The following is a 23196-nucleotide window of genomic DNA, read 5'->3' on the forward strand; positions in this document are numbered from 1 at the left end:
CATTGGCTGATGACCTGTAACTAGAATGTGAATCAATTAATATCACACTCGTTATTAATGTTTACCCATGAAACTTTAAACTGCACGTTTCCTGACTTTTCTGAGGATGGGACTATAACGTAAGCACTGCCGCTGTTGGAAACTTAATGGAAAATTCTACAACAAGTTTTGATTTGAAGTTCCTGAGCTTTCAGCCACTTGAAAGCCCCAGAGATTCAAAATCATCATCAACATTTTTTTCAGCCCACATTTACATTTCTGTGTCTTCATGATCATTCTAAAAGAAATGTTGGCCCAGATTTTAGTTATCTAAGATGAAACTTTAAAAACTGTAATCTCAAAAATTCTTAAAAAGACAACAACAAAAAAAATCACATCCAATGCATTCTTAACAGTCAGTGCATTCACAGTTTAAGTGAGATGAAACTGGGGATACTGGTTGATAAACCCAGTGTAGCCACGCTTTCATTGTTTGATAAATGGTAAATAGACTCATGTTCGCACAATAGAAACTATGTGTGCTGTTATCCTTATTCCAAAAGATGTTGAGAACTTGTCCTTTTCATTTAAAGCGTAAAGCCTCAGAAGAGCCCCTGAGAATAAAGGTTTGTGGAAAATACACCTGATTCTATTTCTTTTGATGCTCAGCATTGTTCACCTTCCTTTTCATTTCTCTTCACGTAACTGTGCTTCATACTGTGTGTGTGTCCTTTAAAATGAAAGAATTTGCTCAAGAGCAAGTTTTGAGGCATTTTAGAAATTTTGCAAGGCATTTCTCACATCGTTTTGCTGTGAATGCATGCTGCATAGTACAATACAAGCAGTAGCTGCAAATGAGCTGTGTACCGCCCTCTCTGTCAGAGTAGCGTTTCAGCTTGACCCTGACAGCAGCTGAGAATGCAAAAAAGACCAGTTTTGTGAGTAATCACAAAGACATAAAAGGAGAGAGATGTGGAAGAGCAAGCGATCTCTGAACTACTGTGTCAGCCGAACTGACTTTTCTTGGCATGGGTAAGGTGGTCGAAAGCTCTGACTGCCACGTGTACTACACCAGCCTATAATGGAAAGCAGAGTCATTATTATCTAATTGGGCAGACTAATGACGTGCCACAGAAAGCCATAAGGCTGAGACAGTCTCCTTCGTGCCGTCTGTTTTTCACTAAAGGCTGCTCTCAAAGGGACTGATACACCCTGAAAATTATTTTCCTCTAGGGTGTAAAAAGTGCCAAAATATTGCTCGAGTCAGGATGTCATTTGCCTGACTTACGTCATTTGCATTTTAGCTATCTGAAAATCAAATTATTTTGCCACAAATCCAGTAAAAAGTAGAAAATCTGAAAAAAACATTTAAATTATTTTCAAAGGGACATCTCACAATATATATATATTAGGGGTGCAACGATACACAAAATTCCACGGTTCGGTTCGGTTCGATACTTTGGTGTCACGGTTCGATATTTTTTCAATACAAAAAAAAATGTTCATGCCTTTTTAACTTATTTATTAAAAATTATAAATATATATTTTAACTCAAAAGTACAGTTTTTAAATTTAATGTTGCTGAAACAACAAAGTAATAAAAAAAATAAATATATCTGATTGAGGAATCACTCATCTTTGGAAAAGAGAGTTTATTACAGAGAAATGGCTCTTTTCAAAATAAAAGCTATACTATACACTTCTTCTGGGCTATATATATATACATATACATACATATATATATACATATATATATATATACATATATATATATATACATATATATATATACATACATATATATATATATACATACATATATATATATACATACATATATATATATACATACATATATATATACATACATACATATATATACATACATATATATACATACATATATATATATATATATATATATACATATATATATACATATATATATATACATATATATATACATATATATATATACATATATATATATACATATATATATATATACATATATATATATATATACATATATATATATATATACATATATATATATATACATATATATATATATACATATATATATATATACATATATATATATACATATATATATATATACATATATATATATATACATATATATATATATACATATATATACATATACATATACATATATATACATATATATATACATATATATATATATATATATATATATATATATATATATATATATATATATATATATATATATATATATATATATATATATATATATATATATATATCCATCCAAGTCAGGGAGATAATCTGGTAAATGAGGAAGGCAAGCAGTGGTCAATGGAATTTAATCTACTGATCATTTATACAGGCTTCTTTATAGAGGGCTCCGAGTGTTTCAGAATGGAAACATAGGTGCCACCAAAGAAAACAAAGCTGGCAAGGACCTCAGCCAGTAGCTGCACTCCATAATGAGACAGGGTCTGATGTCTAACAGCCATTAGCTGTTTAATAAAGCCTGCTACCAGAGGGAGCACCGACTATAGCAAGTGGACCTTGTAGGGTAGTTGGTTATCAAAGCTCACACCAGGTTTTTGCCTGTGTTTATGTGCCACTTTGATTTCACCAGTACAAGTACAGATACAATCCTTGACTGTATCAAAGAAGCACTGTGGACACAACACTTAGGAGGAATACTTAGTTGAAAGCTAGTGTGCAATCACTGAAAAAGTTTTGTAAAGTATAGGAGGACAGTGACCTAACAGCAATCTAAAGAGCTGACATTTAATGTGAGAAAAGACTGTTTTACATCAGAGGGATGTCACTGTGATTACAGCTAAGTTTTCTGCTGGAAAAAAAGCAGTTTCATTTGTTCATTTGGAAAAAAAGACTTGAAGTTATATGATAATACATACGATCTTTCACTTTGCTCATTAACCTTCCCGATGTTCACCGGCCGTTCCTAATAATCAGTCCTCGCTCTTGCTTTTTTCATTGAATATTCCAGTGTCCTTGAATTCCTTCCAGCTCCAGGGTGCCATTCTGTGCTGGAGTCTGACCTCAGACCTTTTTTTTTTAACAGCTGAATAAATTTTTAACATTGTTCTTCTACTACTGACAGAGGGCATAATAATGGATACAGTAATTGCCATTCAATGAGGGTGCTGATGACAAGGTAAATAAATTAAAGCCCTGTTGTGTCCATTGTGATACTAAGTAGCACCAGAATAACTACTGAATGTCAGTTAGCATTTCTTGTTGAAAACGTGCTGACACTTGGGAATTCAATTAAGACGTTGTTACTGTGGAATATTCAAATTAGTACTGTAGGACCTGATACTTACACTGGGTCCTGCTGCCTGTCAGTTCAGGTGGACATGGAATTTGACAATTTAAAATAAAAATTATGAGATTCACACCTATTCTTTTTGGTTCTAAATGTAATTTTTTGAAAGGTACTGCAAAATTCAAAAGGAAAATACAAATAATACAAAGTAGCATCTCCTATCATTTAACTTGCTCTGTAAATAGTCCACTTAGCAAATAATAATAATTTTATAGCAACCTATGTGGAAATAATGGTAGAAATTAGACAAAGACTTTGATACATACAGTAAAAAATACCAGCTAAATTAAAGTTTGAAAGATAGACTACCCCTTCAGTACCTAACAGTAGTTTGCTCAACTGCCTACCATTCATTAATGCCTTTACTTTGTGAATTATTAAAAAAACATGTTGGAAATTCTGATACTGATAAATTCCTTCCACTCAGTGAAATAAAACATTTTTTTGTAACCAGACTCTATTTTATAAGCTTTATAACCTGTATTATTAGTACTGTTCACTTTGTAACTAACCAGTTCTAGTTCTTCTTCCTGTCTCCCCTCTTATTTTCCTGATTTTCTTCAACCGTGCTCAAAAACTTTCATTTGTGCCTCTTTCCCCACGCCCCTCCTCTGCAGTGTTGGGGTTGTTAATCAAAAAAGTAATGTATTACATATTAAGTGTTGTTTTTCTAAAAAGTAATGCAGTACATTATTTAAGTACTTTGCAGCAAAAGTGATTTGTTGGACTACTCATTACATTACTTTCAAGTTACTCGTAATTATATCAGAATCAGAATTACTTGCACTGCAAAGTGTGTAAATGAGGATTTGTTGCAGTGTCATGGTGGAGGCAAACAGCGGTCCCACACATCACTGAAAATCACTGTTGCAGTGGGGACAGACACACACCCTTTCTTTTACTGTTTATGCATGAGTACAAAGCTACAAAGCAAAGTTGAAAACCAGCCTAAAGAAATTCCAAAGTGATCACCAGTGTGATTTAAGAAATGGAGGCTACAAAGCAACAAGCTTGACTGCTCATCACTGCTTTTGTTACCTGCTGAAGTGCAGGTTCGGAGTGGGCATATACTCAGCTTTAGCATTACTTTGGGTTCCTCACTGTTAGGTGATGGCTGTGTGCGGACAGGGATAGGACCCAAGATGCAGACTCCAGAGACAAACTTAATCCAAAACAGCTTTAATGCTGAACGCAAACATAACATAACTGGAAAAAACTCAAAATAAACTAACACCAGTGGACTGGCAAAACACACAGCAAAATAAACGGTAGATCGCGACACGGACACAGAGAAACACAGGGCTTAAATACACAGGAGCAATCAGGGAATGAATAACAGGAGGGAAACACAGCTGGGGCAAATCAGAACTGATGAGACAAAAGGAAGCGTAAACTGAACACACTGAGATAAGACAGAGACCTTCAAAGTAAAACAGGAAACACATAACACAGACTCACATGCAGGCATTACAGAGAGAACAGAGACGTGGGACCAGGGCAGACACAAACACTGACTGAACACGGGGATATAGGAACTAAGGATACACAGAGACGTGAACTAGACAAGGGGATGCAGGTGATAGGGGAGACAGAGCAACTAAAGAAGACCGAAATAAACCATAAGACAGAACTCAAAGAAACCAAAGACTAAAAAGTACAAATAATATAATGAACTCAAATACATCCTAACAGTACCCCCCCCCCCCCCCTTAAGGGCTGGCTTCCAGACAGTCCAAACCAAAACACCAAAACAAAAAAAAACCCAACCAGGGCGGGGGAAACAGGACAGAGGGCTCGAAACAAAACCAAACAAGGAGCCAGAAACAAAAACAAACAAAAAAAAAAAAAAAACAAAAAAAAAAAAAACAAAAAAAAAAAAGAAAAAAAGAACAAACAATGGAGCCCAGAAAGCAACAGAACAAAAACAGGCTCACGACAGGCGCAGGCGGCCAGGAAAAACAGTTCACAAAAAGTTCAGGGGGGCGGCCCGGAGGCTGACGGCCCAAGAGCCCAGAAAACAGTTCAGGGGGCCGGGCAGGCAGGAGACACCGGCGGCGACGGAGTAGGTCAGGAGGCCGGCCGGGCGGGAGGCACTGGTGGCGGCGTAGTTCAGAGGGCTGTCCATGACGGCAACGACGTCCAGTCATCGGCCGGACAGGACGTGCAGGACGAGCAGGCCGGACAGGACGAGCAGGAACAGACAGCACGGAGACCTCAGGACCAGGCGGAGCTGCAGACTCGGGGGCCGGACCAGGCGGAGCTGCAGACTCGGGGGCCGGACCAGGCGGTGGAGCCGGTGGTGGCTGAACGGCCTCGCCAGATCCATCAGCAGACACTGGGACGTGCTGGCTGGGTCCTCCCGGACCCCCAGCTGACAAGGCAAGAGGCTGAACGGGCCCCTCGGACCCTCCAGCGGAGACAGGTGGCTGAACGGGCCCCTCGGACCCTCCAGCGGAGACAGGTGGCTGAACGGGCCCCTCGGACCCTCCAGCGGCAACTGGTGGCTGAACAGGCCCCTCAGATCCTCCAGCAGGAAGAGACGGCTGAAGCGGTTCCTCGGACCCTCCAGCGGAGGCAGGTGGCTGAAGCGGTTCCTCGGACCCTCCAGCGGAGGCAGGTGGCTGAACGGGCCCCTCGGACCCTCCAGCGGGAACAGACGGCTGAAGCAGTCCCTCGGACCCTCCAGCGGAGGCAGGTTGCTGGACGGATGACCGAGGAGAGGAGTGACGATGGCGTCGCTTCCTTCTAGATGAGGGAACTGAAACTGGCGGAGATACGGAGACCTCCTCCTCATCCGACCACATGGCCGCCAGGAAAAAGGCAGGCGAATGGGCAGGCGAACAAGGTCCCGGCTGGTGTGAGGAAGGAGAGGCAGTCTGAGGTAGCGACGAGGCACGTGGTGAGTGTGTGTTGTCCTGGGGCGGCGGTAAAGAAGTGGAGGTGAAGGTAGAGAGAGCAAGCTCGCCAGCCCTGACTTGCTCCCTCCAGGCAGCTATGGAGCTGCCCAGCACAGTGTCCATAGAAAACTGAGTAAGCCGAGGGTTGCTCCGAATGATGGCATCAACAGCACTTAGCCCAACTGCCATGGTCCTCAAATCAGTGGCCTGAGCAATGCGGTCAAGGAGCTTAATCATCCGCTCCATCTCAGTGTTAAATCCAAAAGCTGAAGAGTCTGCAGGGTCCATGTTCTGGTCGCGATCTTCTGTTAGGTGATGGCTGTGTGCGGACAGGGATAGGACCCAAGATGCAGACTCCAGAGACAAACTTAATCCAAAACAGCTTTAATGCTGAACGCAAACATAACATAACTGGAAAAAACTCAAAATAAACTAACACCAGTGGACTGGCAAACCACACAACAAAATAAACGGTAGATCGCACCGCGGACACAGAGAAACACAGGGCTTAAATACACAGAAGGAGCAATCAGGGAATGAATAACAGGAGGGAAACACAGCTGGGGCAAATCAGAACTGATGAGACAAAAGGAAGCGTAAACTGAACACACTGAGATAAGACAGAGACCTTCAAAGTAAAACAGGAAACACATAACACAGACTCGCATGCAGGCATTACAGAGGGAACAGAGACGTGGGACCAGGGCAGACACAAACACTGACTGAACAGTGTTTGTGTCTGCCCGGGGATATAGGAACTAAGGATACACAGAGACGCGAACTAGACAAGGGGACACAGGTGATAGGGGAGACAGAGCAACTAAAGAAGACAGAGACATAAACCATAAGACAGAACTCAAAGAAACCAAAGACTAAAAAGTATAAATAATATAATAAACTCAAATACCCTGGGTCAACGACCCAGGCATCCTAACACTCGCTAGCTTTATGTTAGCATGTGTATGCAAAGAGCCATTGTTATCTTAACAGTATTAGCTTTAACCTCACACACTTCTCCTTTTGTGCAATAAAAATATAAAAACTCCTCAAATGTTAAAGATCCCTCCACCTCCTCCCTACACATCAAAACAACTGATTGTAGCACAACTGCACTGGAAGCAACAGATACAATTTGCATTTTTCTTTCCTCCTATTTGCTTGGCATGCAGATAACTGAAGAAGCTTTGTAATGAAGTAATAACATAATTATATCTCTAGTTCAGAATTTATTATAATAACTCATACGGCTCATATTTGGATTACTGAATTTAGCACAGGAACTTGGGAGTCACACTACATTATATTTTTCAGCATCACAGAAAAATGCAAAAGAGGAGAAAAATGGGTACCACAGGAAAAGAAGGGAATACAAAAACGTAATTATTCAAAATCTGGAAAACACTGAAAGAGAAGGAAAAAGTAAAAAAAGGACGCAAAAAATGAAATTGAGCATCGTCTTTTTTGCAAAGATGGAAGCTGAAATTGCAAATACGGAATCGTTGGAAGTCCAGAAACCACAGCGAAAGGAGATGATAGAAGCGATAGGAATAAAAACAGAAATGGTACACAACAAACACAAAAGTGTAACAAAGCACTCAAACATCTGACAAGGCAAGAAAAAGAAGCGACGAAAATGTGTTTTTTTTTTCAAAGTAAAAGTAAAAGCAGCAAAGAAGCAGCTGAAAAGAAGATAAAACAGTTCGAGAAGGAGCAAGAACAGGAGAAGAAAGCCAAGAAAAAGAGTGGTGTCTTGAGCTGGTTCCAAAGGAAAAAAGGTCCCAGTGACACAAAGGTTGAAGAGAATGATGGCTCGTGTCAGGTTAGGTTGAGTAATGCCTCCCCCTCGCTTCATCTTCCCTACTCTCACCCCTCCACCTTTAATCCTTCCCTCCTTTGAATGTTCCTTCTCTTCCCCATCCCTCCACGCCTCCTTCTTCTCTTTCCCCCTCTCCTTCTCTCAAGCTTTCATCCATTAACTCTCTACCTTTTACTTCATCTCCTCCAGCCTCACTGCCTTACCACCACCCTACCTCCATTCCCCTTCTATCTCTCCTTCAATCACCTTTCCTGTGAAATAAAGATTATGTTCTTCATCATCATAAATCCATCAATATTTCTTCATCTTTCTGCATCTGTGATGCTCCACGCTGTCGTTTTTGATTGCTGTGTAAACACTTATGGTCATGACTTAAAAAGGACTAAACTTTATTATTCGTGTATTTCCAAGAGTGTTATTATGTGATAAAAGTTTTCTAAGCTTTTTAATCTAATTTAACCATTATGTCCATGAGGTGAATAATTTTAATCATCCTCAGTCTACGGAGATCTAAAAAATACTGCAATTTCTTCTAATTGTGTAAACAAAAAAAATGTTTATTTGCATAAATTGAGGTGTTTTTCTCACTTTTAATATGCTTTAATAAAAAATCAAAAATTCTATTTCTGTCTTTCATGCATACAGTATCATGAAACAAGCAGACTCAAACTAAACAAGCACGTTAGTTTATAAGAGGCTTTTTAATTTGTACGACATTCATGTGTCTTCATTTGACTTTCACTTTCTCTGTCCAAGCATTATTTGTAAGTCAGCTGTTTGAGACCTAACCGGTGACCCATTTTAAACTTAAAACTCTTCTCTCATACAATCACAGTTGTGATTATAACATAAGCCCAAGATAAAGTGTTTCATAGATGTTGAGGCTGATTCTCCATTAACACCTTTGCTTTCTGCACTTGACAAGAGCTACGTCCACACGTACCCGGGTATTTTTGAAAACGCAGATTTTTCTATGCGTTTGCACCTTCTGTCCACACGTAAACGGCGTTTTCGGTCACTGAAAACGGAGATTTCTAAAAACTCTGGCCAGGGTGGATATTTTCGAAAACTCCGTTTTTGCATTTACGTGTGGACGAGAAAATCTGAGAAAACGCAGAAAACAGCGTCGAAGGTGTGCGCCTTTTTTGACATCACACTGTGCGCCACGTTATTGTTTCGGTGAAATGAATTTCTACAATACTGTTACTGTTAATTGTACTCTGTGCAGTGTTTAAATGCTTACATATACACACATAGTTAGTGTCCCTCCACACATACGACTGGGTTCTGCTTCTATGCCCCAGCTTTGTTTACTATTTCCCACCGAGGCTTCTAGACTTCTGATTGGCCAACATTTCTACATGGTTAGGAATATATCGCCACCTTTTGCTTTGGCATGTTCCTAGCAGCGTTTTCCTTCATTTCTGCTTTTACGTGTGGACGGGATTATTTTTTAAAACGAAAACGGAAAATCTCAGTTTTCAAAAATACCCGTGTAAATTCAAATTCAAATTTTATTTGTTACGTACACAGTCATACACAGTACGATATGTAGTGAAATGCTTGGACAACTGCTCGTGACCTAAAGAAAACAAAAAAGGAAAAGGCTATGAATAAGATAGGAAATAAATATGAAAAATTAAAAAGGGTAAATTTAACTAGGAAGGAATAAAATATAAATTAAGGTTAAAAATGAAATAACTGTACAACACAAATTAGAATGAAGGGTAAATTTAACTGGGAAGAATAAGATAAAATATATAAATTAAAGTTGAAAATAAAATAACTGTACAACAAAATACACAATATAGAACTATATAAGAATGTATGAAGAAATATAAATAAATATATACACAATAACAGCAGCGTGATTTAAGTAATGAAGTGAAACCAATGTCCAGAATGTCCAGTGTGTGTAAGAACTGTATGTGTGGGTCAGTACTGTGTGGTGGTGTGATTGAGAGACCGTATCGCCTGCGGGAAGAAGCTCCTCCTCAGTCTCTCTGTGTTGGTCTTCAGGGAGTGGAATCGCTTTCCTGACCTCAACAGAGAGAACAGTCTGTTGTTGGGATGGCTGAGATCCTTCATGATCTTCCTGGCCTTGGTCCAGCACCGCCTGCTGTAGATTGAGTGCAGGTCAGGGAGCTCGGAGCGGATGGTGCGCTCAGCTGACCGCACAACCCTCTGTAGAGCTCGTCTGTCCTGCATGGTGCTGTTCCCGAACCAGGTTAAGATGTTTCCCGTCAGGATGCTCTCTATGGTGCAGGAGTAAAAGTTCCTGAGCACCTTGGAGGGCAGTTGGAAGTCTCTCAAGCGTCTGAGGTGGTAGAGACGCTGACGGGCCTTTTTCACCACGGTGTTGATGTGACAGGACCATGACAGGTCCTGCGTGATGTGAACTCCGAGGTATTTGAAGCTGTCCACTCTCTCCACTGGGCACTCGTTGATGACAGGGGTCTGGTAGTTCCTCTCCTGCTTAGTGCTGAAGTCCACTATCAGCTCCTTTGTCTTACTGACGTTTAGAAGGAGGTTGTTCCTCTGGCACCAGTTCTCCAGATTCCTAATCTCCTTCAGGTAGGCCGTCTCGTTGTTATCAGAGATCAGGCCCACCACGACGGTGTCGTCAGCAAACTTGATGATGGTGGTGGAGCTGGTAGTGGCCACACAGTCATATGTGTACAAAGAGTACAGCAGGGGGCTCAGAACACACCCCTGGGGGGCTCCAGTGCTGAGAGTGGTGGAGGCTGAGACATGTCCGCCCATCCTTACTGCCTGTGGTCTGCCAGTTAGGAAGTTGGAGATCCACAGACACATAGATGAGCTGAGTCCCAGATGCTCCAGCTTGGTGGTGAGTGTGGAGGGAATTATGGTGTTAAATGCAGAGCTGTAGTCTATGAAGAGCATTTTAACATAATTCCCCCTTCTAGTGTCCAAGTGAGTGAGTGATGTGTGGAGGAGATGAGAGATGGCATCGTCTATGGAACGATTTGGACGGTAAGCGAACTGTAGTGGGTCCAGTGTGTCTGGTAGTGAAGAAATGATGAAGTCTCTGACCAGGCGTTCAAAGCACTTCATCACTACTGAGGTGAGGGCTACAGGGCGATAGTCATTGAGAGAAGCAGGGTGGGGTTTCTTCGGGACAGGAACAATGATGGACTCTTTGAAGCATGTGGGGATCACCGACTGAGATAGAGAGATGTTGAATATCTCAGTGAACACAGGAGCTAGCTGGTATGCGCAGTCTCTTAGGATACGACCTGGGATGCCGTCTGGTCCTGCTGCTTTCCTGGTGTTCACTCTCTTGAAGGCTCTCCTTACTTCATGCTCGGAGATGACGAGCACGTTTCCGGTGCTGGCAGTATCTTCCTGTCTGCAGCCGTTAGCGCCGCTAACACTAGCATCGTTGGAGTCCTTAGCTGCAGCCTCGAAGCGAGCATAGAAAGTGTTCAGCTCGTCTGCCAGAGTCACGGCCGCGTTCGTCATACCAGTTGTTGGTGCTTTATAGTCCGTTATTGTCCTTAGTCCACGCCACAGGCTCCTAGAGTCACTCTGTTGGAGTTGTGACTCTAGTTTCCTCCCGTAGCGCTGCTTCGCCTCTTTCACCGCCCTCCGCACATTATATGACGCGGCTTTGTACGGGTCCATGTCCCCCGTCGTGAGTCCCGTGTTGTAGGCAGCGGTGCGGGATCTCAGAGCGTCGCGGATGGTTTTATCAACCCACGGCTTCTGGTTGGGAAACGTTGTGATAGTCTTTGTCTCCACGGTATCATCCGCTAGTTTCCCGATGAATCCCACAACCACTTCCGTAAACACGTTGACATCATCATCGGAGCTGTTTCTGAACATGCCCCAGTCTGCGTCATCGAGTGCGTCCTGTAACGCGGCCACCGATTGATCCGTCCAGCGCGCAACCTTCCTCTGAACCGGAACTTCCTGTTTCAGCCTTTGTTTGCGTTTTGGGATGAGGAAGATGGCGGCGTGATCAGATTTGCCAAAAGGAGGGCGGGATTGTGCCTTGTAGCCGTCCTTGACCGTAGTGTAGCAGTGGTCCAGTGTCCTTTCACCTCTGGTGGGGCAGGTGATGTGTTGATAAAAGTTCGGCGCTGCGCGTTTGAGGTTGGCGCTATTAAAGTCCCCCGTCACAATAAGCGCAGCGTCCCGGTGTTGTGTCTGGTGCTGTGTGAGTGCCTCATGCAGCTCGCATAAGGCGGTGACCGTGTCCGCTTGTGGTGGAATATAAACGGCACTTACAACGACCGATGTAAATTCCCGAGGTAGATAAAAAGGACGACACATGATGGACAGTAGTTCCAGATTTGGTGTGCAGGAGCGTGTGAGAGGACGTGTACGTGTGGAAGTAGCCAAGATATAGCATATTAGAGCTCAGGATTCAAAACAGTAATAGGTAATATGCTGCATAGATAAACCCAGTAGAAACCCATATTTGTTAGGATGCCTGGGTCGTTGACCCAGGGTATTTGAGTTTATTTATTAATACTCTAAGTTGTTTTATTATGTATGTTGTATTCTTGTACAGCACTTTGGTCAACGCTCCTGTTGTAATTAAATGTGCTATATAAATAATTAAACTATTAAACTATTATTATATTATTTATACTTTTTAGTCTTTGGTTTCTTTGAGTTCTGTCTTATGGTTTATGTCTCTGTCTTCTTTAGTTGCTCTGTCTCCCCTATCACCTGTGTCCCCTTGTCTAGTTCGCGTCTCTGTGTATCCTTAGTTCCTATATCCCCGTGTTCAGTCAGTGTTTGTGTCTGCCCTGGTCCCACGTCTCTGTTCTCTCTGTAGTGCCTGCATGTGAGTCTGTGTTATGTGTTTCCTGTTTTACTTTGAAGGTCTCGGTCTTATCTCAGTGTGTTCAGTTTACGCTTCCTTTTGTCTCGTCAGTTCTGATTTGCCCCAGCTGTGTTTCCCTCCTGTTATTCATTCCCTGATTGCTCCTTCTGTGTATTTAAGCCCTGTGTTTCTCTGTGTCCGTGTCGCGATCTACCGTTTATTTTGCTGTGTGTTTTTGTCAATCCGCCGGTGTTAGTTTATTTTTGACCTTTTTCCAGTTATGTTATGTTTGAGTTCAGCATTAAAGCTGTTTTGGTTTAAGTTTCTCTCTGGAGTCTGCATCTTGGGTCCTATCCCTGTCCGCACACAGCCGTCACCTAACAATATTTTTCATCTTTATCTAAAACACATGAATTAAAACTTTATTTGGTTAAACTATGTATTATGGAAGCGTAGAGCTGCCACCCAGGCAAAAGAAAAATAGAGCTTTATCACGTTATAACGTGAAAAGTTTATTGTTCTAGCAATATATTATCATGTTAGTATAATATACCTTTCACGTTTGAACAATATAATATGACATTATTACAATATACATAATTATCACGTTCCTACAATATAATTATCACGTTTGTACAATATAATATTTATTTGTTATTTATATTTGTTAGAACAATAAACTTTACACGTTATAACGTGATAAAGCTCTATTTTTCTTTTGCCTGGGTGGCAGCTCTACACTTTCGTAATGTATTATGTAACTTCATTGTCACGGTCTGGGGGGCAGACCGTGGGAGATGTTGGAGAAAGGACCCAAACGCTGGACTTAGTGGAATGAACAGTGGGTTTATTTACAGTGAGGTAAATGTACACCACACATTAAATCTCCAAAAGTGCTCCCTCGACTCCCGTGACGTGTCTTCTCCCAAGTTCTGGTATCCCGTGCTCTCTGCCCCTGTGCCTTCACACACGCCGTGTGTCTTGCAGTCCTGTGTTCCACTCTCCTGAGGAAAAACACAGACACAGCCGTTATGGCACCAACTCCAGCAGGCATACACGGACCAGCACTATAAACACTGACATGGAGTCTAACTCAACGATCCTGCGCCGGAGGAAGCTCCATCGCTCTGTTAAGTAGCTCCCCCGACGATCCTGATCAGAAGCAGGTGTGTGGGAAGCTAGGCGTGACCAGCAGCTGGCAGGGCCACACCCATCAGGCCTGCAGGTGGCTGTCCTTCATCCTCCAGCCACACACACACGTACACACACCAGCATGGAACACAAGAGCACAGTGCAGCAAACATACATCCAATACACTAATAACAATAAAGGTCCACACTGTTCACGAACCCCGAGTCCCCGGAACCGGGTCCGTGACATTCATTTTGAAAAGTTTTCAACTGGGATCTGATTGGAGGGAGGAAACTTGACCCGCCCTCTCCCAGAATGAATGGTCAGCAGAATGCATGTGTTTTGCCCCCTTAGCTCCAGGTGTTGTGCCAAAAAGTGATCGTCTGCGGACAGACAATAGGAATAGTAATTAGTTAGATTACTCGTTTCTAAAAAAAAGTAACTCTGTTAGTAACGCCGTTACTTGTAACTCCGTTATTCCCTTCACTGGACGTTACATTGGTTAGGTATAATTTTTTAATCCCAGGATTTAAAAAAACGTTTTTATAGTTGATTCTTCAAAATAATGTCACAGCACACCAGGCGGCATTTAAAGTAAATGCCTAGCAAAAGTTGCTAAGCATGCAAACAAATATAATAATGGGTGGGTGTTTTTCCTTTGTGTCTTTGCCTCTTGGGAGGAGACCCACGTTAACACCACTAACTGGGTGTAAATGTGTGAACTAGAGCCAAAAATAAAGTGTGAAAGATTGAGCAGTCGCTTAATACAAACTACATATTAACTGATCTGATGAGCTGAAGAAGCCTCTTCCAAAGTTTAGGCCCTTTAAAACTGTGGTTTCCTGTACATTTTAAATATTAGCATGTGAAAGTTAAAAGGCCTGATGACCAGAGAGGCCAACAGCTGGAATAAGGTCTCAGCAAGTTTGCCATACAGCATTTGTAAGAATCATGTGAACAGTAAAATGTATAGGAGGGAAAAAAGAGACAACCAAGGCCTTATTTTACATACATTTACAATTAAGTAAGTATGCGAGATTAATGTGAAAGGTTCTCACCCACGGCAAAGCCTCATTGCTTAAGATTTTTAATAACATTAAGCATATAAATTGGAGACCTAAGAGTGCAGGTCACCCTTTTCCTGCCAAATCAACACTGTTTCTAAAAAACTGAGTCATACACACATTTCCCCAAAACCTCACATATGTCTGCCAGAATTACATTGTGCCACCATCCTCTATTGCACATATGTTTGTTTTGAAGAACACTTCAAAGCTCGAGTCTGCTACTGGCTAGCTTGAATTCAGTCCTTGCACCATCTGCTGCTGGTATTACTGAAAACATGCAGTCTCTGTGCTATGAAAATGGTGCAGCAGATTTTGCCTCTATTTGCCAGTCCAAGTGTGTAAAAGCTGTCAGAAAAATATGAAAAGAAAAATATGCATTCCTGGTAATTATCGTGATGTCTTAAATTAATGTGCTAGTGTTAACCTTCAAGTAATGTGCAATCATTTCTTGGAAGATTTTCTTAAACTTGTATTTTGTGATTGTTTTTCTGTGCAGAAAAAACAAAAAACAGCTTAATAATTCATTCAGAATACATTTGGCAGTCAGCACAACAAACTACTCTACTTTAGTTATCCTAAAAGCATCTCTTGATGCACACTGGAATAAGTAAAGCAGCATAAATTTGCACGGGATGCTGTTTAGAGGTGTGCGTTGTTTATTTTGATGACAGAAACAACCGAAATTGTAAATTTAAAGGTCACAAATAATTAGTTTGAATTATAAAGAGGTCAGCACAAAGCTAATGGTGTGTTTGGGTTAATGTCAAACTTCATTAAACATTGAACAAATTACAAAAAATTGGAACATCATTCCAATTTGTTCTTGTACTGTAATCAAGCTAATCAGTGGAGGTATTGAATCTGTTATGTGCTATTCTGGCAAATGATTTTTGCCTGAATTATACATTTCTCTAATATTTTACATGATTATTTACAATTATTTATTTTGCCATGCAAGGCAATGCTTTATTTCATGTTTGAAAGCACTGGGGGTTGGATGTATGGGTAAAAAAAAGGCCTTTTCCCACATGAAATTTGTTTTTTAGAATTGACAAATATACAGAATTTTTCATAAAAACACACTCACTTGTATTTCTTCTCAACATTTTAGATTGTGTTTTTCACACACAAAATGCGCTATTTACCATTCACAAATACTGTATCAGAGAGAGTTGATAGCCTCTATTTTGTAACGTTTCCAGACCTGAAACAACCAAATAGCACCTATTTTCATTTTTCCACTTCTCCAGTGAGTTTTTCGCCTTGAAATTTTGCTTCCTTATTGGTGTTCCGTTCACTGTCAAAAACCTGCAAATTAGCAGCATTATATGCAACAGATGAAATGACTAAACATGGAAGTGGAAATAAACCCCTGCATGTGCATACACGTCATGTGTAGCTTTGTAAACGTGACAAATAGGACACATTTGCACATTTTTTGTGTGTTTGTGTGCCTTGAAGTTACAAGTAGTGTGATTTGTTTTTACTGAACTGACCCCCATATGTGTTATGAGTAGTGGGCTCTAATAATACTGCATCCGTTGCAAGGATAGGATTAAGAAAACTAAACTTTTCTCACAGGTACCAACAGAGCCATCACTGCAAAATTTCTCCTTGTGTTGTTTCTATGGTAACCATATGACAAAAATGAAGCAAAGCACAAAGAAGAGTACCAGTGAACATTTGAATATAGATCAGTGTAAGCCTGACTGACAGGTACAAAGTCATCATGCCACTTCCTGAGGTATAATTTTTTAAAACCATGACATTTTGCATTCTCTCCCCTGACAGTCCAAGGGAGGAAATGAGACAATTTGAAAGTACCACATGCATACAAGCCAGCAAAATTGACTTGTACAAAATTCAGGACAGTTGCTCAGAATGCAAACAGACAAGCGAGTCACCATCAAAGTGATTTGTCAAGGAGGAGATCAGAAACGTGTGTGCCTAAAGTTCCGGCTTCACAGGGGGCACAGATTTTCTGAAGTGTGAAGAAACCTCCACATACACTGCAACTCTGTAAACGTTTGAATACATTGAGTGGAAGTTATGTAATGTAGTCACTGTCCCAATGCTCTTGCATCAAAGGCAAAGGCCTGAATTAGTTAAGTATACTCATAAAACACACGATTCATTCATAAATCATCAAAGTTACACCGCATTGTTAAAAATATGGGCAGCATTTCCTAAATCAACAGTTGATTTAGGAAATGAGGTAATGTGCTTTGAGAATTGCTCTAATACTGCTATGTGCTTACCAAATTAGTAGTCAGAGTGAGTTATTTAACCTGATGATGACATTAGATAAAACATTAAGAGACTCCCAAAATTATTATAACTAATTTCTAGAAGGAAATGAATGCCTGAACTAAATTAAAACCAAATCCACCCAGTACCTTTTGAGGGGTATTTAATTATATATAGTGTAATTTAATTCTGTCAGAATGACGGTGTCGTGACACTAGAACAATATTATAAAAACGTTAAATATTTACTGAACTAAAGGACTAACAGAGAAATTCTGGGGTGAGGTTGACTCTCCCAGTTTCTATGTGCATATCCAAACAAATATAATTATTGCAATAAAACATTTGCTTGTTGTATTAAGACATATTTGTATACTTGCAGTCTGTTGTACTTTGAAGTAGAACACTTGAAATAGAAGTGTTGTAGTCATCTTTTGCTTGTAAATTGGCTAGAGTTATGTGCTCTATAATATGCTGAGGCCCAAAAAAGCAATGGTAACTAAATAATATTAAACAAAAAGTACAATAACACAAAGCAAATGCAGACAAGCCATCTGGTTAGTAAATCAAAAAAAGTGATACTTGACAAAGAAGAAAGTCATGGTTGTCACAACTGGTTTGCCATTTTTTTCCCCATATAATACATCTAAAAATTGTGAAGTCACCTGTTTCATGAGATGAAGTACAATAAATTATATCCAAAGTGGTCACCAACATTCACGGGTGTTACAGGAAAAATGATTCTATGTTTCTTTACCTTCTTTTAAATGTACAAAGATGCCCTTTGTCTATGTTTAGATTAGTTTAGAATTATCCTTTAGACTTTCCCAGCAAAGACATCTTGTTTCTGGGACATATTGTTTTAGATTGTTTTATCTTCCCTAGCTGTCTGCTGACGAGACTAGCACCATATATGGAGTTGTTTTATTTGATCTGTTTATTATTTTCTTATCCTGTTCTCACTGTCTTTCCTATAAAAATTACCAAGCCACTGTGCATGGCGTGAGTTGTTCTTCGCAGCTCACCCGTGTACACGTTTGATAAAGAAAGTAACTTTGTCTCATTGTGTCTTTATTTCTCCTGGATCTTTTGCAGAGTTTTCCCCCAACATTTCTTGGTCCTTCGGAGCCGGAGCACCTCCATCGTGTCCCATCTCCGTGACCAGTCCACGTTGTTCGCCTGTCGACAGCCCACACACCAGGTGTGTGGAAAAAGACCAAGAGCGTTAAATTCGGGTCTTGGCCAACGTCTTAGAAAGCGACCCACGGTGGTGGGGCCCGATCGAGGTGGACCAGACCCGGCGACACCGACCAGGTAGATACAGACACACTGACACAATCTTGCGTAAAAGCGTATTTTGAATTCAGGGAATTTAAAATAGCGAAAGTAGCTCGTCGCGACTGGAAGCTCCCCACCTCTGTGGGTTTAAAGTAGCTCGTCGGCTGGTAGCTTGGAGCTCGTCGACTGGAAGCTCCCCACTTCTGTGGGTTAGGTTTGGAGCTCTGGGTAGCTCCCCCAGCTGGGTCTAGACAGGGTCTAGGGAATAAGTAGCTCGTCTACAGAAAGACTGGCAGCTCCCCTTATGATAAGGGTTCCGATCGCGCGAATAGGTGTGAATGTGAATGTGTGTGTGTGTGTATTGTTTTAATTAACGGAGCAAGCTGAATTTTCACGGTCTAATAAGAGACTGAGCTGCTCCTACTGTGTTTTTCTTTTACTGCTATTCACTGACGTGCTGGTGAGTTGAGAGAACGGTCGAGTTCCGTCTCGTAAAGTTCACACCGCTTTTGGAAATAGTCCGAAAGTAGAAGGGCGTGTGAGCAACCACTCTCGTCTCTAATACCAGCGAAGGTGATAGCAGCTGTATCGTGTATATATTACTTAATAAACAAAAATAAGTAAATACATAAATAAGATGGGTAATCAAGCAAGTGAAATTAAAACTCATTCCTGCTGACGAGCAGTGGTGAGAAAAGAAAAGTCCAGACGCCGGACAAAAACAGAGAGAGATTTAAGAAAACAAAATATAAACAGTCAGAAGAACAGAATCCAACTGCCAGTTTAGTAAAACCAGAAGACGAGACACTGTGCAGTGCCCACAATCCTTTTAGTAAACCATCACTCATTCCTGCAGCCGCATGTGCAGCAACACCCATATCAGGAAGAACATAATAATCCCTTATTAAGTGAATAGATATAAATATAAAAAGCACGAAATAAAGATAAACAAAGGGAAAATTACAGTAGAAATTATCTTTAGAGTATTTGAAATTAATAATAGCAAGGATAACAACCTGTAAAGTGATATTATCAATGAAACACAGTTGGCATGATGACCATGCCCACAATGTATAAAATGAATATAAAGCAAATAATTCACACGAAAATATTTTAATAAAATAAATAAAGTATATTAAGGCTGTGTCACTGTTCAGCCAAGGACAGTGTGTGAAAAGGTAACTGTCTCCACCTTGGGAAAAGGATGATTCTGCAGGTCATCTGAAGCCCTTGATGGATACAAAATAAAATATAAATAATATATTATAATAGAACTGCCTGGTCCGCCATGCAACAGAGAGAACAAATGTGACCGCAGATTGGATGAATTCAAAATTATCTGTTTGCTGAATAAGATGATCCTAACTATCAAATTGGCTCAGTAGTAGTATAGTGGTACACACTGATAAAATATTATAATATGCTATTGCTGTCATATAAGACAAAGAGGATAATATTAACAATGACATAATATTAATATGAAGAGGCACCTTAATCGGTTATGATGTGAGGTGGATAATTGTTAAGCAGTAGTCTGCATCAAGCATATATATATATATATATATATATATATATATATATATATATATATATATATATATATATCCTCTATGTCTGCAACATTGCAGACATAGAGGACAGTTACAAGTACCTGGGGATCCCGCAGGCAAATGGGAACCATGAAGAGGCCGCTAGAAAGGCTGCAACCACCAAGTACCTGCAGAGGGTCAGGCAAGTCCTGAGGAGTCAGCTGAATGGTAAGAACAAGATCCGGGCCATCAACACATACGCCCTGCCCGTGATCAGGTACCCTGCTGGGGTAATAGGCTGGCCAAAGGAGGAGATAGAAGCCACTGACATAAAGACAAGAAAGCTCCTGACCATGCATGGAGGGTTTCACCCCAAGTCCAGCACCCTGAGGCTGTACGCTAAGCGGAAGGAAGGGGGCCGGGGACTGGTGAGTGTCAGCACCACAGTCCAGGATGAGACAAGGAACATCCAAGAATACATTGGGAAGATGGCCCCAACTGACCGAGTGCTCAGTGAATACCTCAGGCAGCAGAAACCCAAGAAAGAGGAGGGAGACGAGGAACCATCATGGAAGGACAGGCCCCTGCACGGTATGTACCACCGGCAGATAGAGGAGGTGGCTGATATCCAGAAATCCTACCAGTGGCTGGACAAAGCTGGACTGAAAGACAGCACAGAAGCACTAATCATGGCAGCACAAGAACAAGCTCTGAGTACAAGATCCATAGAGGCTGGGGTCTATCACACCAGGCAAGACCCCAGGTGCAGGCTGTGTAAAGATGCCCCAGAGACAATCCAGCACATAACAGCAGGGTGCAAGATGCTAGCAGGCAAGGCATACATGGAACGCCATAACCAAGTGGCCGGCATAGTGTACAGGAACATCTGTGCCGAGTATAACCTAGAAGTCCCGAGGTCAAAATGGGAGATGCCCCCAAGGGTGGTGGAGAATGACCGAGCTAAGATCCTGTGGGACTTCCAGATACAGACGGACAAAATGGTGGTGGCTAACCAACCGGACATAGTGGTGGTAGACAAACAGAAGAAGACGGCCGTAGTGATCGATGTAGCGGTTCCGAATGACAGCAATATCAGGAAGAAGGAACACGAGAAGCTGGAGAAATACCAAGGGCTCAGAGAAGAGCTCGAGAGGATGTGGAGGGTGAAGGTAACGGTGGTCCCCGTGGTAATCGGAGCACTAGGTGCGGTGACTCCCAAGCTAGGCGAGTGGCTCCAGCAGATCCCGGGAATAACATCGGAGATCTCTGTCCAGAAGAGCGCAGTCCTGGGAACAGCTAAGATACTGCGCAGGACCCTCAAGCTCCCAGGCCTCTGGTAGAGGACCCGAGCTTGAAGGATAAACCGCCCGCAGGGGGCGTGCTGGGTGTTTTTATTATATATATATATATATATATATATATATATATATATATATATATATATATATAATATAAATGGGAAACAACCCTAACTTGAAAGTTTGAAATGTGTGAGATCCATGAATTGTTTGAAAAACTAGAAATTATTTAAAATTGCCTTAAGTGAAAATGTAGTGTTGCATCTATTCTCCCAAACCAAGAAAAAAAAGAAGAAGCATTCTGTAACTTAAAAATAAGGCTGACGTGTTGACAACAGACTAAAACACTAATCCGCAGGTGGCTATCAGGAACAGAGAGGCGAGCAAAGTCATAAACACCAAGGCTGCAGACAGCCACGCAGAAACAGCAGATAACATAGAGACAACGCCTGCTAGAACCGTGGAGAGGAAGGTCACTTCACACGAGATTGTAGGAGTAGGCCACAGAGAAATAATGCAAAACAGTTTTGAGGCAGCCACTTAAGAACTTATTTGACCTTACAGCACAGGCCGAAATTGTGTAGGTTACGCAGTAACCACAGATAGTAAAATAATAGAAGCAAAACCACTCTCTTCTTCATGTTCTGCACAGAGCGCTGAGCTGATAGCTGTGATACGCGAAAGTGAAATACACAAAGACAAACTAATAAATATACATACAGACAGCCAGTATGTTTTCTCTGCTGTACATCATTTTGCAAAAAATTTGGCATAACAGAGGAATGATTACACCAACTGGAAAACCGGTTCAGCATGCCAACCTCTTACAAAGCCTACTGACTCTTTCATTACTACAGGCAACAATTTTGCTGACAGAGCAGCAAAATAGGCGGCACAAAAGACAAACATCACATTGATGGCAGTAAACACACATCAGATTCCACTGGATGTGTTGAAAAATGAACAAAAGCAGCAAGCACAGCAGAGCAGGCAAAATGGCTAAAACACGGTGCAGTTCTGACAAACGACTTAATGATGTGTTATGGCAAGCCAGTGTTGCCAAAATTCCTCCACAAAATGGCGGCATTAGTGACTCATGGCTGTACGCATTTGTCATCGGGGGGAATGACCTGTATTGTCAACTCTCATTTCTACACTATAAAGCTAAGCGAATGTCAAGGGTCGAAATACGCCCTAGTGGTTATAGATGTGTTCTCAAAGTGGCCGGAAATCTATCCAGTGAAAAAGGCAGATGCAATTTCAGTAGCAAAATGCCTGTGCAATCACTTCATACCCACATATGGCATTCCAGCTTTGATACGATCAGACAACGGCACTCATTTTGTAAATGATGTCATCACTAAGGTCTCTGAAGCGCTCGGTTTCAGCATAAAACACCACTGTGCGTATCATCCTCAGAGCGCAGGCCTTGTAGAGAGAACTAACGGCACTATAAAACAAAGGCTCAGGAAATGCATGGCAGAAACAGGAAGGCCGTGGCCTGAATGTTTGGGTTTAGTGAAAATGTGGATGCGCTTAACACAAGGCTCCCATAAACTAACTCCATTTGAAATCATTCATGGTAGGCCGTTCCCACTGTCCATCACCAGTCAACCAATAGACAAATCAATCAGAGAAAACACATTAGCAGAATGGATGTCTAAGCTGTTAGAAAACAAGGAGATCATTGTACATAATCAACAACCTGATGATGTTTCTCCAGTGTCTTGCAGATTACAGCCCGGTGACTGGGTTCTGATAAAGGTGCTCCAAAGGAAAAACTGGAGCGCACCCAGGTGGGAGGGACC

General features: G+C 41.3%; 1 protein-coding gene across 1 annotated transcript; it reads right to left on the reverse strand.

Moving 5' to 3' along the window:
* Positions 1–983: 983 nt before the first annotated feature.
* On the reverse strand, positions 984–6516 carry LOC146550373 (uncharacterized). Its single transcript, XM_085259807.1, has 2 exons — positions 5227–6516; positions 984–1055 (listed from the first exon to the last, which is right to left on the reverse strand). The coding sequence occupies exons 1-2, from the start codon at positions 6514–6516 to the stop codon at positions 984–986; spliced, it is 1362 nt and encodes a 453-aa protein (XP_085115933.1).
* Positions 6517–23196: the final 16680 nt, after the last annotated feature.

Source organism: Mchenga conophoros, linkage group LG20 (genome assembly GCF_057382185.1).
Source record: "Mchenga conophoros isolate Kocher_MC1m ecotype Shallow Benthic linkage group LG20, M_conophoros_male_GT1.1, whole genome shotgun sequence".
NCBI classification, from domain to species: Eukaryota; Metazoa; Chordata; class Actinopteri; order Cichliformes; family Cichlidae; genus Mchenga; species Mchenga conophoros.

Coding starts and splice junctions, on each gene's coding strand:
- LOC146550373 (XM_085259807.1), bottom strand. CDS start 6,516: ATGGACCCTGCAGACTCTTCAGCTTTTGGATTTAACACTGAGATGGAG. Junction 1,056..5,226: donor GTTGCTTTCTGGGCTCCATT/GTTTGTTCTTTT, acceptor TTTCCATTATAG/GCTGGTGTAGTACACGTGGC.